The sequence below is a fragment of the Lepidochelys kempii genome, chromosome 15 (assembly GCF_965140285.1).
Source record: "Lepidochelys kempii isolate rLepKem1 chromosome 15, rLepKem1.hap1, whole genome shotgun sequence".
Lineage (NCBI taxonomy): Eukaryota > Metazoa > Chordata > Testudines > Cheloniidae > Lepidochelys > Lepidochelys kempii.
This window is the reverse complement of record NC_136394.1, coordinates 8,994,260-9,008,720: the sequence shown is the minus strand read 5'-3', so window position 1 is coordinate 9,008,720 and position 14,461 is coordinate 8,994,260. Positions and strand designations below refer to the sequence as shown.

General features: G+C 53.3%; 1 protein-coding gene across 5 annotated transcripts in view; it reads left to right on the top strand.

Moving 5' to 3' along the window:
• NOS1 (nitric oxide synthase 1) overlaps window positions 1–14,461 on the top strand; it is a 148,931-nt gene that overhangs the window by 115,064 nt on the left and 19,406 nt on the right. For all 5 annotated transcript variants that reach the window (XM_073312326.2, XM_073312328.2, XM_073312325.2 and 2 more), the window contains 6 exons: window positions 3,497–3,641; window positions 4,129–4,233; window positions 4,907–4,965; window positions 9,504–9,620; window positions 11,886–12,060; window positions 13,332–13,470. In XM_073312326.2, the coding sequence (XP_073168427.1) occupies window positions 3,497–3,641; window positions 4,129–4,233; window positions 4,907–4,965; window positions 9,504–9,620; window positions 11,886–12,060; window positions 13,332–13,470 (740 nt within the window). The remainder of the gene's footprint in view (window positions 1–3,496; window positions 3,642–4,128; window positions 4,234–4,906; window positions 4,966–9,503; window positions 9,621–11,885; window positions 12,061–13,331; window positions 13,471–14,461) is intronic.

Below are 14,461 nucleotides of genomic sequence, written 5' to 3'. Positions count from 1 at the left end.
AATGGCTCCTCTTCCTTCCTCTCTCTGGGGTTATAAGGCCTGATTCTCCTTTCTTCTCCCCCTATGACAATGATGTAACTCTGTTGCTGATACTCCCAGTTAGCGCTGGTATAAGTGAGAGGAAACTCGTGCCCACAGAATCCTTTTCTTTGCTATTTGGGATGCTTCAGCCAATCACTCCCCTGCAGTTCGTGGGGGCCGAACCCTTTGTCAGTGTGAAAGGAGAATGGCATGCAGAGCCTTTATACATATGGACATAAGAGATGGGCTCAAACTAGGATCCTGGCTCTGGACAGCCCTTGACATTTTGGAATCGAAACTTGGGTCCATATTTCACAGCTAGTCCCCATCCCTTCCATGGGCAGAACAAGCCCCCTAGAGCTGGATACCCCGGAATGCTGAGCAGGGATCTGCCCAACTGAGCTGAGCAACTTTGGACAATCTTGGTATTTTATTCCTGGTCTGGAAGCCTCCCCACCATGGGGGTTGGGTTGGGGGAGATGTCCCAAGAGGGGAGGCAGAGTGGCCTAGTGGAGAAAGCAGTGGATTAGGACTCAGGAGACTTGTATTGTATTTCTGGATCTACTCCTGGCCTGCTGGGTCACCTTGGGCAAGCCACGGCATGCCTCTGTGCCTCGGTTTCCCCATCTATAAAATGAGGAGAATACTGACCTCCTTTGTGAAGTGCTTTGAGATCTACTGATGGAAAAGCACTGTATAGGAGCTAGGTGATATTATTATTAGCCAGTAACATGCGCATTATGTCACAGGCAACCTGGCCATGGTCAATGATGCTACACAATCATCTAGACACTGCTAAGCCGGTGCCCCTGTTGTTGTGATTCTATTCTCATCCGATGTCCCCCAGCCCTTCCATTAAGTTAGTTTCCATGGTTGCGTCCATGAAGCCACCGCACCATGAATACATTCTTGGGGCCAGTGCCTGGCACATGGGTTTCAGCGGGAGTCTGGGGGAGGTAGAGGGTTCGAAAAGATTAAGTGAGCTATTAAGTTAGAAGAGGACACAATGGCTGTTAATTATAGCTGCTCTGTGTGTGAGTACGTAATTGATAAACAGCTTTATAAAATGTGAACTTGGCAGGTAGGATTTTTAAATAATATCCCCTCCATTGTTCTTGGTGTGTAGGTGGTTTCAATTTTTTTTGTCAATTTACCATTAATTCCGCCTGGCTCTGAGCTAATCTGCTTTTTGCCTGCTCCCGCGCACAAGATGGGAACGGTTGAGCGAGCAAAACATTCCTGACCAGGTGGGGTTTCATTACAAGATGATTTAGATGCTGTCCAGAACTGGTTGAAAAGGAGCCAGACAGTTCATCTCTCAGCTTCCTCCTAGACCCATCTGTACTTTTGCTAAGATCTGATCAGTGCCAGGGCCGGGGGGAGGCCAGTGGCATCTGAAATGAGTGGGTGCAATTGACATGGAAGGGTGAACTCAGGAGCCATGTTGTAGCAGCAGGTAACAACCAGAATGAATCAGACTGAAAGCAGGATAGGAACCGCCCAGAGGCGAGTACCTTGAGACTATATTGTGGGGGGGCAAAGAAATCCAGTTCAGGCTTTTCCTTTACCACATTCCAAAAAATCTCCTCTCTGTCTGAAACCAGGGCAGATTTTGATAGTGGACACCCTTCACCTGTAACCACGTCGGTGGGGGAGGAGGGGGGAGGAGGGGAAGGGCTGGGCTTCCCTAATCAATTCTCATTGACGGGTCTCTCCCTGAAGCATCCAATGTAGCTGCAGCTGGCTCCCCATCAATGCACGTCTGTTCTGATGAGGGCACTAGAATCTCACCAGGCTGCTGGAGCAGGGCTGACACTTATCAGACTTTACGTTGTGTTCCAATTTGGGCAACCGTGACTTTTTCAACCCACCTCTCAAATGTCAACAAACTAAATCAAGCTGCCACGATTTCCGTGGCGTCTCCGTACCGAGATGCCGTGGCTGATTCTGCCTGGTGTGCTGCAAGAGACACTGGCTGGATCGGGGCCCCGGCTCTAGCCTGCCATTTTGATGGATCCGTTTACAAACTTGGTGTGACTTTAGAAAAAAGAGAAAATGTTGAATATTTTTGAAAGCAGAACTCCAGTCCCTGCAACCCAGCTCTTATGAGTAACTCTGCCATAACAAACAAGCGTGGACAGCGTTGTATTCATGGCCTTACAGTGCAATAAGAAATCTGTCTCTGCTACACTTTTTTTGCCCCATATTTTCCACGGTTGCTACCAGCACTGGCAGGGGCAGAAGCACTAGTGTGGACAGAGTGGTGATGGCCACTGATGTGGTAGGTGCAGTGTCATGCTGGGTGTGTCTATATGGGAGCTGGAAGGTCGGGAAGATACACACGTGCTAGCGTTGATCAAGCTAGCATGCTAAGAATGGAGAGTAGCAAGCGGGACGAGTCACCCCAAATACGTGCGTGCTGTCTCAGACCGGATGGTACTCCCAGATGCCCAGCCCCTCCTGCTACTTGCACCACTGCATAGACTCATGGAAGATCAGGGTTGGAAGGGACCTCAGGAGGTCATCTACTCCAACCCCCTGCTCAAAGCAGGACCAATCCCCAATTTCCCCTCCCCCCGGATCCCTGGGACATGTCCACTGGGACATGACGGTGATCAAAATGCAGGGTTTTAAGTGAACAGACACCCTGGCTGATTGGGGAGAGGTGCAGGTTCAGTTTAGTTAATAATCCACACTATTCCCAGAGCAGCCCAGGCCAGATGTAAGTCCTGGGCCCTGTGCACCGGGAAGGAAGTGTGTGTTTTTTCTTATTCTAACAAACTCAAAAGCCTTGTTGACTTTCCTGTTCTCGGAAACAAAGAAACAAGCCACTTCCCAGATACTGTCTGGGCGTGCACGAGTGCAAGATACAAAACATTTTCTGGAGGTCTGAGATCTGACAACATGAGAGCGCAAGCTGGCAGGCTTCCCTTAGAGCCAGCAGCACACTGGTGTGTTTCCATAGGCAGCAGGGGACTGGTTCCCACTGCCTTGAGCCCTGTGCAGTTACTTATAGCTGGGCAGAGCGTCGAAGGCTGCCTCTCCACCAATGTTCCCTCTAATTTTTGACAGGCCGTGTGCGCAAAAAATTTCTTCTGTGCAAATTGTTGTGCTTCTGTGCAAATTTTTGTGCATGCAGTGTTTCGCCGTGTGCGCGGGGTTTAGGATCTATGCGTTTGCACACGCGCACAGCTTAGAGGGAACAGTGCTCTCCACCCAGGCAGGGGTCTCCAGCCGCCTCGCATGGCTGTAAATCGTGGCTGAGTGGGGCGCAGTGGCTGTTTAAAACCATTCCTCTTACTTTTCCCCAGACTCTAGAACTCTCACCCCACGTTGTGAACTAATAACTCCCCCGTGATCACACAGCCATGCTTGAAATCCAGGAGAGAGAGAGAGACAGAGGGAGATGGGGGGGAATTGCATACTGGGCTTCTCATGTCCAAGTATCTTATCAAGGCTTCTACTTGCTTCCCAGAGCCGTGAAGTTCTCTGCCAAGCTGATGGGGCAGGCAATGGCCAAGAGGGTCAAAGCGACCATCCTCTATGCCACGGAAACGGGGAAGTCCCAGGTCTATGCAAAAACCTTATGTGAAATCTTCAAGCACGCTTTCGATGCCAAGGTAGCGTTACCAGCTCTCTGCCCATGGAGAACAGTGCACGGGACTATGTGGCTTACGTACACCAGGCCCAATGCAACGAGTTGCTGGGCTCCCTTGACTCCCAGGGACTTTCCTAGGAATTGCAGACCCACAGCACCTTGCAGGACTGGGCCCTGGGACTGGTTAAGGGACCGAGGCCTGGATGCCAAAGAAGCTGCCTTCAATTTGAACACGTTTGGAGAGGCTTGTGGGCCCAGTTTTGCCCTCTGTTACTCATTTAGCCCCATGGAAGTCCCCAAGGAGAGCAGAATTTGTCTCTCCCTTAAGTCTCTGGGCCTCCTCCCTTAGCCTTATAGATGGGATCTCAGTGCCAAGTTCTCTGCCAGATCCTCGGGCCAATGGTAGAACTGCACAGAGGCTTTGGCCCCTAGCTGTAAAGCCCAGACAGCTGAATGGCAGTGAGTCTCCCTGTGCAAGGGGCTACTACCAGCATCTCTGTCTGTCTCAGGTGATGTCCATGGATGAGTACGACATAGTCCACCTGGAACACGAAACCCTCGTCCTGGTGGTCACAAGCACCTTTGGCAACGGAGACCCACCAGAGAATGGGGAGGTAGGAAAGACTTAAGAACTATCCCAGTACCGCACATGGCAGTAATGGTGGGCCAGGGGGAGTGGCACCCACCTGTAGGCCCATTCATTGTGGAGAGTGGGAATCATAGTGCAGTGGTCAAAGTACATAGCTGGGCATCACGGGACCTGGGTTCTGTCCCAAACCTGCCCCCCACTTGCTGTGAGACCTAAAGTTTGCCTTAGTTTTCCCATCTGTAGAATGGGAGAACATCTGTCTTGCCCCCAGGGGGGCTGTGAGGTTTAATTAATTAAAAGCCTGCTCTAGATCCCATCAAAGTCAGTGAAAGGGGTTGGATCAGGCCCTAGAGTCCATCAAAGTCAGATTCAGTGGGTTGGATCAGGCCCTCAATGCTTAGAGACCCTTTGATGTACCGCACCATACAAGGGCAAATTATTATTAACCTGCGGATGTGCTTGGTGCTGTATGAACCCTCAAGGCTCTGGTCCTGGCCCCAGTGGGCTTACAGAGCAATAGATGAGTTCAGTCCCAGTGCACGGGGCAGATGCCCCACGGCTGGGTCCCACTGGTGAAAGCAGGTGGGGGCCTCTAAAGCAGGATGGTGCAGCCACCCGGACCCACACTTACATTTGGGTGTCCTGTATGACAGTCTGTGGAAGTGACGGCCCTGCTGTGTTTCTCTCTCTCTCTCTAGAAATTCGGCTGCGCGATGATGGAAATGAGGAATCCCAACTCTCACCTGGAAGAGAGGAAGTAAGAGACTCAGACAAGAGCCCTGCCTCACTCCCACCACAGCAAAGCTGGCCCGTCCCTGGGGAACCAGGCACCACATCCATCCCTTGGGTTAGCTGGCCTCTACCCCAACAGAGGTTGCACGTTTATGGCCTGGGGAGGGACTCGTGTGTACTCAGGCAGCCGGTCCTAGCACTGGCCTTTCCCCTCTGGACCAGGCTGAGGTCACAGGTGAAACAAACCTTGGCAATTTCACTCCACTCCACTGCCATCCAAAACTGGCTTCTGGGTCTGTAGGGACCCAAGCAAGAGACCAGGTCAGGTGGGCTCTGCTGAGGGAGAAGAATGCAGCCTTCTGAGGGGGTGTGGAACTGGGCCTGGTATACCCTGTGCTTTGCTAGATGAGGGGGAGAACCAGGTCAAGAGCTGCCTGGTGGCCCTCCCAGAAGAACAGGACTCCGGACAGTTGCTTGTATGTAAAGCTGATCCAGAATTCCAGAGTTTGGAGGATTGCAGTGCAGGCCTGGCTCTACGGCAATGAGTCTATATACCTTCCCTGGCATGAAATCCCCTTGCATGTCATCCCCTTTCCTCCCTCCAACAAGACACTGGGTCTAGCCCAGCAGAAGTTCCTGGCTTGGTAAGAGATGGGGCTGGGAGAGGGGTGTTACACTCTCCTTGACGGATACCATTCCTTTCGGTTAGTTTGCCATGGGGGCAAAGCCGGTCACCCCTGCAGAATCGTACGGCTCTGGCCTGGGCAGGAGAGCACTTGTTGGGAGAAGCGCACTGGAGAAAGAGGAAGGATGGTCCACTGGGGAGGGTGCTGGCCTGGGGCTCAAAAGACACATATTCAATCCCTTGCTCTGCCACAGACATCCCATGTGGCCTTGAGCAAGTCACTTAGGGTACGTCTCCATGGCAAACAGAACAGGACACGGCAGCAAGTCTCAGAGCCTACGTCAGTTGAGTTGGGCTCACGCAGCAGGGCCCAAAATAGCAGTGTAGATGTTTGGCTCTGCATGGAGCCTGGGCTCTGAAACCCAGGGAGGCGGAAGGGTCCCAGAGCCAGGCTCCATGCAGAGCCCCAACATCTGCACCACTAGTTTGAGCCCCACAACCCAAGTGGGCTGAGCCGGGCTCTGAGACTCGCTGCTGTGAGGTTTTTCTGCGTTGTAGCCGTACCGGCTCTCCGCCTCCGTGAAGCGGAGAGAGACTTTGAGAACCGTGAGGTGCTCAGATCCTGTGGCAGTGAGGACACAAGGCAGACTCCTGTTGCCGCAAGATTGAACGCAGAGACTGTGAACTCAAGATGGGCCCGAGGCAAACCCAGAATCCAGCTTCTCCAGGGGTTCAGAATGTGGATTCAGATTTGGCAGTTGTGTCTTTCTTTAACAGCAGCTGTAGCAGGGAGTTACCTGGTCTGGCATCAGGCCTGTCTGCTGCCTCAGTTTCCTCCCTCAGTGCAGTCATCCTCAGCCTCATAGGCTGCTGCTGTGCTCTTATGCAGGAGTCTTCAATGCACTGCAGCCCTGAGGTCACTCAGTCCTCGGGCTTAGCCAGAGTTCTCTCTTGCTGAGGCAAAGCCGGACCTCTAAGGCCCCTCTGTCCTTTTCACAAGTCTTTAGCCCTTTACTGGGCTCAGCTCCAGCCCTCTTGGGCTCCTACCAGTCCCTTCCTCCCCTTGTTAACTGCTGATGGCTGCAGCCACTTGCAGGTTGGCAGCTTGGGGGGCACCCATGCCAACCCTCTATTACAGGTCCCCAGCCATAGGACTCCAAGCAATAACCCAAACTGCCCTGTCGTCCCTGCACGGGGCCTCTTCCTGCTTGATCTCCCAGGTCTGCTGTCCTTGGAGTCTTTCTCCTGATTAGTCACCTGCCACCCTTATATCTCACAGCAGGCCTGGTTCTTAGTCACACGTGACCCCTGCACTCTCATTCTCTTTGCCAGGGAAGGTGGGCTAACCTTTTAAAGGGCCAGCTCACCCTGCGACCATGCCATACAGATAAACACCACTAACACAGAAATGGAGCCCAAACTGGGCTCACTGCTGGCCTTTGCATGGACTGCTTTTCATAGCATAGACCGCATCTTCACAGAGTCTCCTGGCTCTCTCCCCTCCCATTCGCTGTCTCTCGGCCCTCTCCCCTGCTATCGATAATGGGCTATCATCCCTGAGGCAGCCCCAGCAATGGCTTACATGGAAAAGGACAAGAAACTATGGCATGTATTTTAGCTTCTTTTAATGCAAACTAGCTGCTGCAAACAAAGAGGAGCCAGCACCCTGCAACCAGCCAAGTGTCTGTGGGCCAACAGCAAGTGCCCCATGAACTACCGGTGGTCCAGGAACCACAAATGTGTAGCTTCCAGAGTAGCAGCCGTGTTAGTCTGTATCCGCAAAAAGAACAGGAGGACTTGTGGCACCTTAGAGACTAACAAATTTATTTGAGCATCAGCTTTCGTGGGCTACAGCCCACTTCATCGGATGCATGCAGTGGAAAATACAGTAGGATGATTTTATATACACAGAGAACATGCAACAATGGGTGTTACCATACACACTGTAATGAGAGTGATCAGGTAAGGTGAGCTATTACCGGCAAGAGAGAAAAAAAACCTTTTGTAGTGATAATCAAGATGTGTGGCTATGCTTTGAACATACAGGAGTAGTTAAATCAGATTACCACTAGGTGGCAATGTTTCACAGCTTTCTCTTCTTCCAGGCAGCTCTGTATCTTTGTACTGCCAACCCTAAACATTGAGATTATTTAAAAATGGTAAATGTGTTCTTTTTATTTGCCTTTAAGCCTTGAAGGATCACCTTTTCAGCTCTTCTCTGCAACTACAAGGGCTAGTAACTTTCTTTAAAATGCTGAGATTCTCACACAGATCCAGATGCTGGGGCTTCAAGGGAGACCCCGAATATAGAAAAACTCCCCATAAAATCGCTTTAGGTGGGCTGAAAGGCCTGGGGATGTTAAAGGGGCCTGGCCTCAGTTTATTGCCGTGTTGTGCAAAAACACCTCTAAGGCGCACGAGTGCTGTGGTCAAGCTAAGGTTGTGTCCTTCCTTGAAGGAAGTATGGTTTGGGGTTAGAGCAGAGGACTGGGAGTCAGTTTTCTGGCATCTGTTACTGGCTCTGCTACTGAAGCAAGATGAGACTTGGGCAAGTCACTTGACATCTGCCAGAGTTAGTTAAACATTTGTAAAGAGCTTTGAGATCCAGGTTGCTGCAGAATGGCAAAGTGTTAAACATTTATTGGTGGTGGTTATTATTTCAGGGGTGACGTACAGCATATTCCACTTAATTGAGACATCCACTCCCTATGAATCTCTTGAATTAACGTAATGAGGATAGTGAATGGTAGCATCTGCTGCTTAGTCAGGACAGAATTAGTATCTGGCCAGTGGTAAGTGTGTTTTAATCAGATGTTAAAGAGGTAGGAAAGTCTTGGCTCTGGTCTTCTCCTTCAGAAGTTAAGAAATGGTGGTCAAGTGCAGCGGATAACATGCTTGTGCAGAGCAGTAATGTTAGTTATTTGCACACTGATTGTGGTGGTGTTGCAGCCCCAAAGTAGCCTACCTGCTATGCGGACATGTCATGTGACAGATCCCTACAGGGCTTGCAATTTGAAAACCCATTATGGTTTTTAGTGGCCTCTTCCCCTAAACGGGACAGCTGATGAACCAGGACAATAGGCCACCCCCAGAGGTGTCTCCGTGAAAAGGATTCCGCTGTGTTGTTCGTGTGTGTCGCCTCCACGCCGGACGCTTGCGATACACCATATTACGGGGTGTCCTGGCAGGAGGTTGTAGTTGAGCTGTGAGGTGGGCAGCAACATATAACTCAAGCGTCTGAGCTCGGCACTGGCTGCTGCAGTCACGGCCAAGAACAATTTGAGCTGTTGGCTACTATCTTTAAGGGCCTGAACGTCCTAGAGCCTGGCTATCTGACAGACCGTCTCAGTCCTCCATGTCCCACAGTGAGCTCTGGGGACACTCTTGCTGTTAGCATGGACCTCTCCTGTAAGAGTGGCTGGAGTTTTTCAGTACAGGACACTCCCAGCTTGACCACTGTCCCTTTGGGGGAAGCCACCAGAACCCAGGGACAGTGACCTTCAGATCAGGAGGTAAAGAGCACTTGTTTATGCGCTAAGGTCAATGTTTCTGCTTCCCCCACCGCAGCAGATGCCGTGAACTGGGGACCTCCAGAGTGTGTGAGTCTCTGCAGCTTGAGCCAGGCTGGCCAGCTGGGGCTTGTCACAGACTCACTTCCTCTGTGCATCGGGAGGCATGTAACGTACACTGAGGGTGGATTGCACCCACTGCAGGGAAGGGAGGGCAGCTCCCTGCTCCGCTGTTGGCATCACTAACAGCCTCCCCTGGGGCAGGCAAACAGCAGAGCCCTGAACTCCGGCCCTGACTGGTGAGAGCTGTCCAAGCTGCGCCCCAGTACCCAGCACTCGCCTGCCCATCCTACCGCTGGCATGGTGGCCCAATAGTAGGTGTAGAGATGCCGCGGTTGCCGTAATGCTTGTTGTCGTTGCTGTTTGCAGGAGCTATAAGGTCCGTTTTAACAGCGTCTCCTCATACTTGGACGCACGGAAGTCTTCAAGTGACGGGCCCGAAGCCAGGGACAACTTTGAGAGCACAGGGCCTCTGGCTAACGTCAGGTGAGCAGGATGGAGAGGGAGGGAGCTGCTAGCTTCTTGAGGGCTCAGCCTGTCTCCAGCAGGCAAGGAGAGAGACGGGAGAGTGCAGCTGCTGCAAAGGACCCAGTACCCATGTTTTAGGGCATGCCTGCCCTGTAGCGCTCTCTTTTGGCCTAATGTGGCCCTGGAGGCACTCCCTGCCTTAGTTTCCCTTCTCTCGGGGCCCCTTAAGAATTCCAGAGAGTCCAGAAGGGTGTAACATGCAGTTCCCCTGCTGGATTCTGCTTTATTAAATCCCCAAATAAACTTGAAATAAAGACTCTCCCTTGGGCTCAGGGGTCGCAGAGCCACTGAGGCTGCCGTCCTCCTCTTCAGAGCTGTGGGCTCTGGGAGCTCCTCGCTCTGGGCGCCCCTCCTTGGAATTGAGCCCGGATGGCTTTTATCTGGCTCAGGTGCTCGTTGTTCAGTTAACTACCTAGATGGGTTCCTTCCCCTTAAATTAGCTGGTTGGGGTAGCCTGGACCGGGGGCCCATTACAGAGGCCAGCAACCCCATGATATCTGCCAAGCGGTCCTGCAGTACCTCAGAAGCGGTGAGCACAAACCTCTGGGCAGTCTGAGAACCAGGGCCCAAGCCCCAAACTGGGTGTGAGTTCTGTACTTGGATTTCACCAACCAACCATCCATCAAGTGTGAACTCCTCAAGCACTAGAACAGCCTAGCCATGGAGTCCCAGGTCGTTCCCTTGGCTACTCCGAATCCTCGGTCTTGCCACCCAGCTAAGCCTGCCTCTGTGATAGATAGGCTCTTTCACCAGCCATCGCAGCGCTATTCAGGTTACGCCCAGTCCCAAAGGACCAGTCACTTACCCCAGGTCAATTGCACCTTAGATCTCACACCAAAGACAACGCATGAAGCCAACCCTATAATAAACGATCTGAAGATTTATTATATAGGAAAAGGAAACAAGAGAGTTATGCACAGGTTAAAGCAGGTAAACACACACACACAGACAAATGAGTTACAAGCTTAACTTTCAAAAAGTAATAGAAGCTTCTATAAGAAGCAAGCTCTATATGTCCTCTAGGGCTGACCCAAATTAAGCACTGGGGATCTTTTAGTTACGCCTCGTAATCCTTGCCCCCCAGAGCCCAAGCAGCATAAAGAGACAGTTCCTCCTTGTTGGGGCTTTTTATTTCCTTTCCCCCTTGCGCTTTGAGCTGCAAACCCAGCTGATGGGAGGAATTCACTGTCATGACTCCTCTTCATAAAACAGGGGAGGAGAACAATCAGCAGAGTCTTTCATCCCCTTGAGTGTTCCGCAGTAGTCTGGCGTTGATGGGCCTGTCTTGCTGGCCAGGCCGTCACACCTTCTGCTGGAGATCGGCACTTCACCCTAGTTCACGGCTGTCTCCTGTCTGGGGATTTGCAGAGGCTCACCACGCAGAACGCTCAAGTATTACCTTAGAACAAGGGCTACAGCTGTTACAAGTGAGATTAATGCAGGCAGCAGCTCACACACAATCCATAAGGCCTAAACACATTCTGACACCTGCCAGGCCGGCTCCAGCTCTGTGTTTGTCCGGGTTCAGTGGAGGCACGGGGACCTGGGCCAGAGCTGGCACCCGGTCTGTCAGAGCCACAGCTCCCTGGAGCAAAGATCTCCTCGAAGCAGCTGTGCAACGGGTAAATAACCCCAGCTCCCTGAGCTAGCCTGGCTCGATGTCTCTGTTATATTCACCCCCTTCTCCTGACTGACTTGGTCAGTGCACCCTGACCTCCTGGGTCTCTAGTCACAAGGCATCACCCCAGACCCGCCAGATTAACAAGCTGCGACTCTCTGTGCTTGGCTCATCTACTTCCCATGGGGCGTCAGCCCTGGCTCCGGCCTCTCCTGCCTGGCACTTTGCTAGCCAGACCCCACCAGTCCCTGCCAGGCAAAGCCAGCCGTGTCCCTGCTGCCCTGGCATGGGGTGGCAATGCCTGTGGTGGTTGATGCCCCCGTGGCTGTTTCCTCCCAGAACTGGTGAGGCATGGTTGCCTCTGTAAGGTTTCCTCCCTTGGTTGCAGACAGGGGAAGGCTGAGGCCTGACGCCCTGGTTTTGGGGGGCCCTGAGGGCTGCAGAGGAGTTTCCGTGCCTCTCTTTTTCTGCTGGCGCTGCTGGGCCCCCAGGCTGGGCAATGCCGTGTGGGTGCGAGCCCTGCCTCTGCAGGGAGACGCTGCCCGCTCTGCCTCTTGTCTCTGCTGTCGCCCTCGGGTAGCTGCAGCTTTCCGGTCTGCTTGCAGGTTCTCGGTGTTCGGCCTAGGATCGCGTGCCTACCCCCACTTCTGCGCCTTTGCCCGTGCCGTCGACACCCTGCTGGAGGAGCTGGGAGGGGAGCGCATCCTCCGCATGGGGGAGGGGGATGAGCTCTGTGGCCAGGAAGAGTCTTTCAGGACATGGGCCAAAAAGGTCTTCAAGGTAGTCTGCTTCCTTGGTCTTTGGGAAGGGGAGCGGGGGGTGGGGGAAAGAGCCTGGGAGGCTGCCATTGGTCAAATCTGTTTTCAGTTAGTTGGGCCTGAGCTCGCCCCCGGGGTCCCCAGCACCCTGGCACAATGCAAGCCGTTTGGAGTTCACATCTTTAGCCACCCCTGCTCTTGTGAGGGTCCTGCAGCGAAGCAAAGATTCAGAGACCGGGCTCCTCAGGCCTCCTGCCCGTGCACTGCAGCCCTCGGGGGCCTGGACAGGGCGTGGGGACCAAGCTGGTTCAGGTGGCACAGGGGGCAGTTAGGAGCTCCACTAGAGACCTAGAGCAGAGCTGAGGATAATGCAGAGCCTTCTCGCCGGGCTGGGTTGTCTTTGAGGGTTTGGAGGAGGTATCTAAGTGCATTCTGGGAGGTGGGCTCTAGCTTTGGGTCTGGATCGTGAGCTGCCCAGTATGCTGGGTGTTTGGACCCCGGGTTTTGGTTCAGCCAATGTATAAGGAGGGGAGCCCTTGGCCAAATGGGGATGTGAATCCAGTATTGCCAGCCCCACATGTTCAAAAATCATGTCAGGTAAAAACAAATTGGAGACCAAGTTAACAATAGTCAGCGCTGAGTTCCATTTACCAGCCTTCTGCTTCTTGAGCCATTAGTGGTCATGGCTTTAAGCTTTCCTCCACCCCATGAGGACTAGACTTTTACTCCTTTTATTTTTAAGAAAAGTTGATCGTCTCTTATAATAACCTGACTCCAGGAGCTGGGGCATTAAAGAGAAACCTCAGACACCATGAGACTCGTGGTCAAATCACAAAAGCTGGTGAAAGAACCTGGGTGTGGAATCTGGAGACCTTCAAACTCTGGAGGTGGTGGGAACCAAGGCTCTGGTCTGGCCCATTATAAAAAGAAGGGGCCATTTCAGATTCCAAACACCCCAAACTCTGGGGCGATCGGAACCGGGCTTCTGGTTTAAGCCCATGTGCAACAGAGGAGGGCGAGTTCTAGGGAATATTCCCCTGTGCGTGTGAGTGGCGGGGTGGGGTGGTGACACTGACACTAACAGATGTGCCCATGCAGAACATGTGCCCATGCTTGCCCAGCCTCCGTGCATTGTGCTTCACCCTAGTCAGTGCCATCCCGCTCTCCCTTCCATAAGCATGTGGGCGGGAGGGGTGTTGGCTGAGAGCAGACGGGGGCACCTCCTAGGAGCCAGGCTGGGCTGAAGGCCTGGCTGAGCTGGGGGGTCCCCTGACAGCCTGGTGTGCGCTGCAGGCAGCGTGCGATGTGTTCTGTGTGGGAGATGACGTGAACATTGAGAAGGCCAACAACTCCCTCATCAGCAACGACCGGAGCTGGAAGAGGAGCAAGTTCCGCCTGACCTATGTGGCTGAGGCCCCCGAGCTCACCCAAGGTACGGCCACTTGGTCACCGGGGGGCTTTGAGCAAGGGGCAGACGCCGGGGCAGATGACAATCCTCGGGGCCAGTGGTGGGCTTGCCTGGGGGAAGGGTGCAGGTCGCCCTGGACAGAGCTCTGCTGAGACCCTCTCATGCCTCTCTCTGGGTATTTGACTCTCTCTTCTCCATATCTCACCGTCTCTCAGATGTGTCCTGCCTCTGCTCTTCCCATGCTCCCTCCATTCTCTCCCTCCTGCTCTGTCACCTCCCTCCTTCCGGTTCCTTTCTCCCGCTCTCTTTTCTTCCCATATCCTTCACCCGACGTCCAACCCTATCGCTGGATAGAAAACTCCCCCTTGTCCCCACCCCCTCATTCAACTTCAAGCCCCTCCTGTCCCCCCGAATGGCGCATTGTGGCCTGGGAGGAGAATTCCATTGAAGTTCTGTCTGGTTTTCCCTCTTCACCACCCGCTCCAGCTGCAGTCAGGGTCGGAAGCCCACGCTCGGCTGGAGGAAGGGGCTGGCGACAGGCAGCTGCCAGCCTCTCGAGCTGGCAGCGGGCCTGTGCCAGGGCAGTGGTATGCTAGGGCGGCGCTGAATCCGGACTGCCGCCTGCTGCCTCCTCTCGCAGAGCAGACGCAGTCACTGCTGAGAGCAAGTGGAAGAAGTGGAAATCCCGCAGTGCTCTAAGCCACCTGTTTAAAACTCTCCCATCCAGGATGGGGCCAACCCACTAAAACACAGCACGATAGCGTGGCTCCTGCAGCTGGTATACGGAGCGCTGCCTCAGCTCCTCCTGAATTCAGACGCCCACTTGCCAACCAGATGGTCTGGGTGGTGAGAGGAATGAAGAGTGTGTGTATGTGCCTGGGGCTGGCGGGGTGGTTGTTTCTCCATCCCCCTGGTTACCCACCTGCTGAGAGCAGGGAGCTGCTGCAATCATGTGCTCCTTTCACATGGCCCCGAAAGCTCCCTGAGGCTTACCAGCAAAGGCACTCACTGTGGG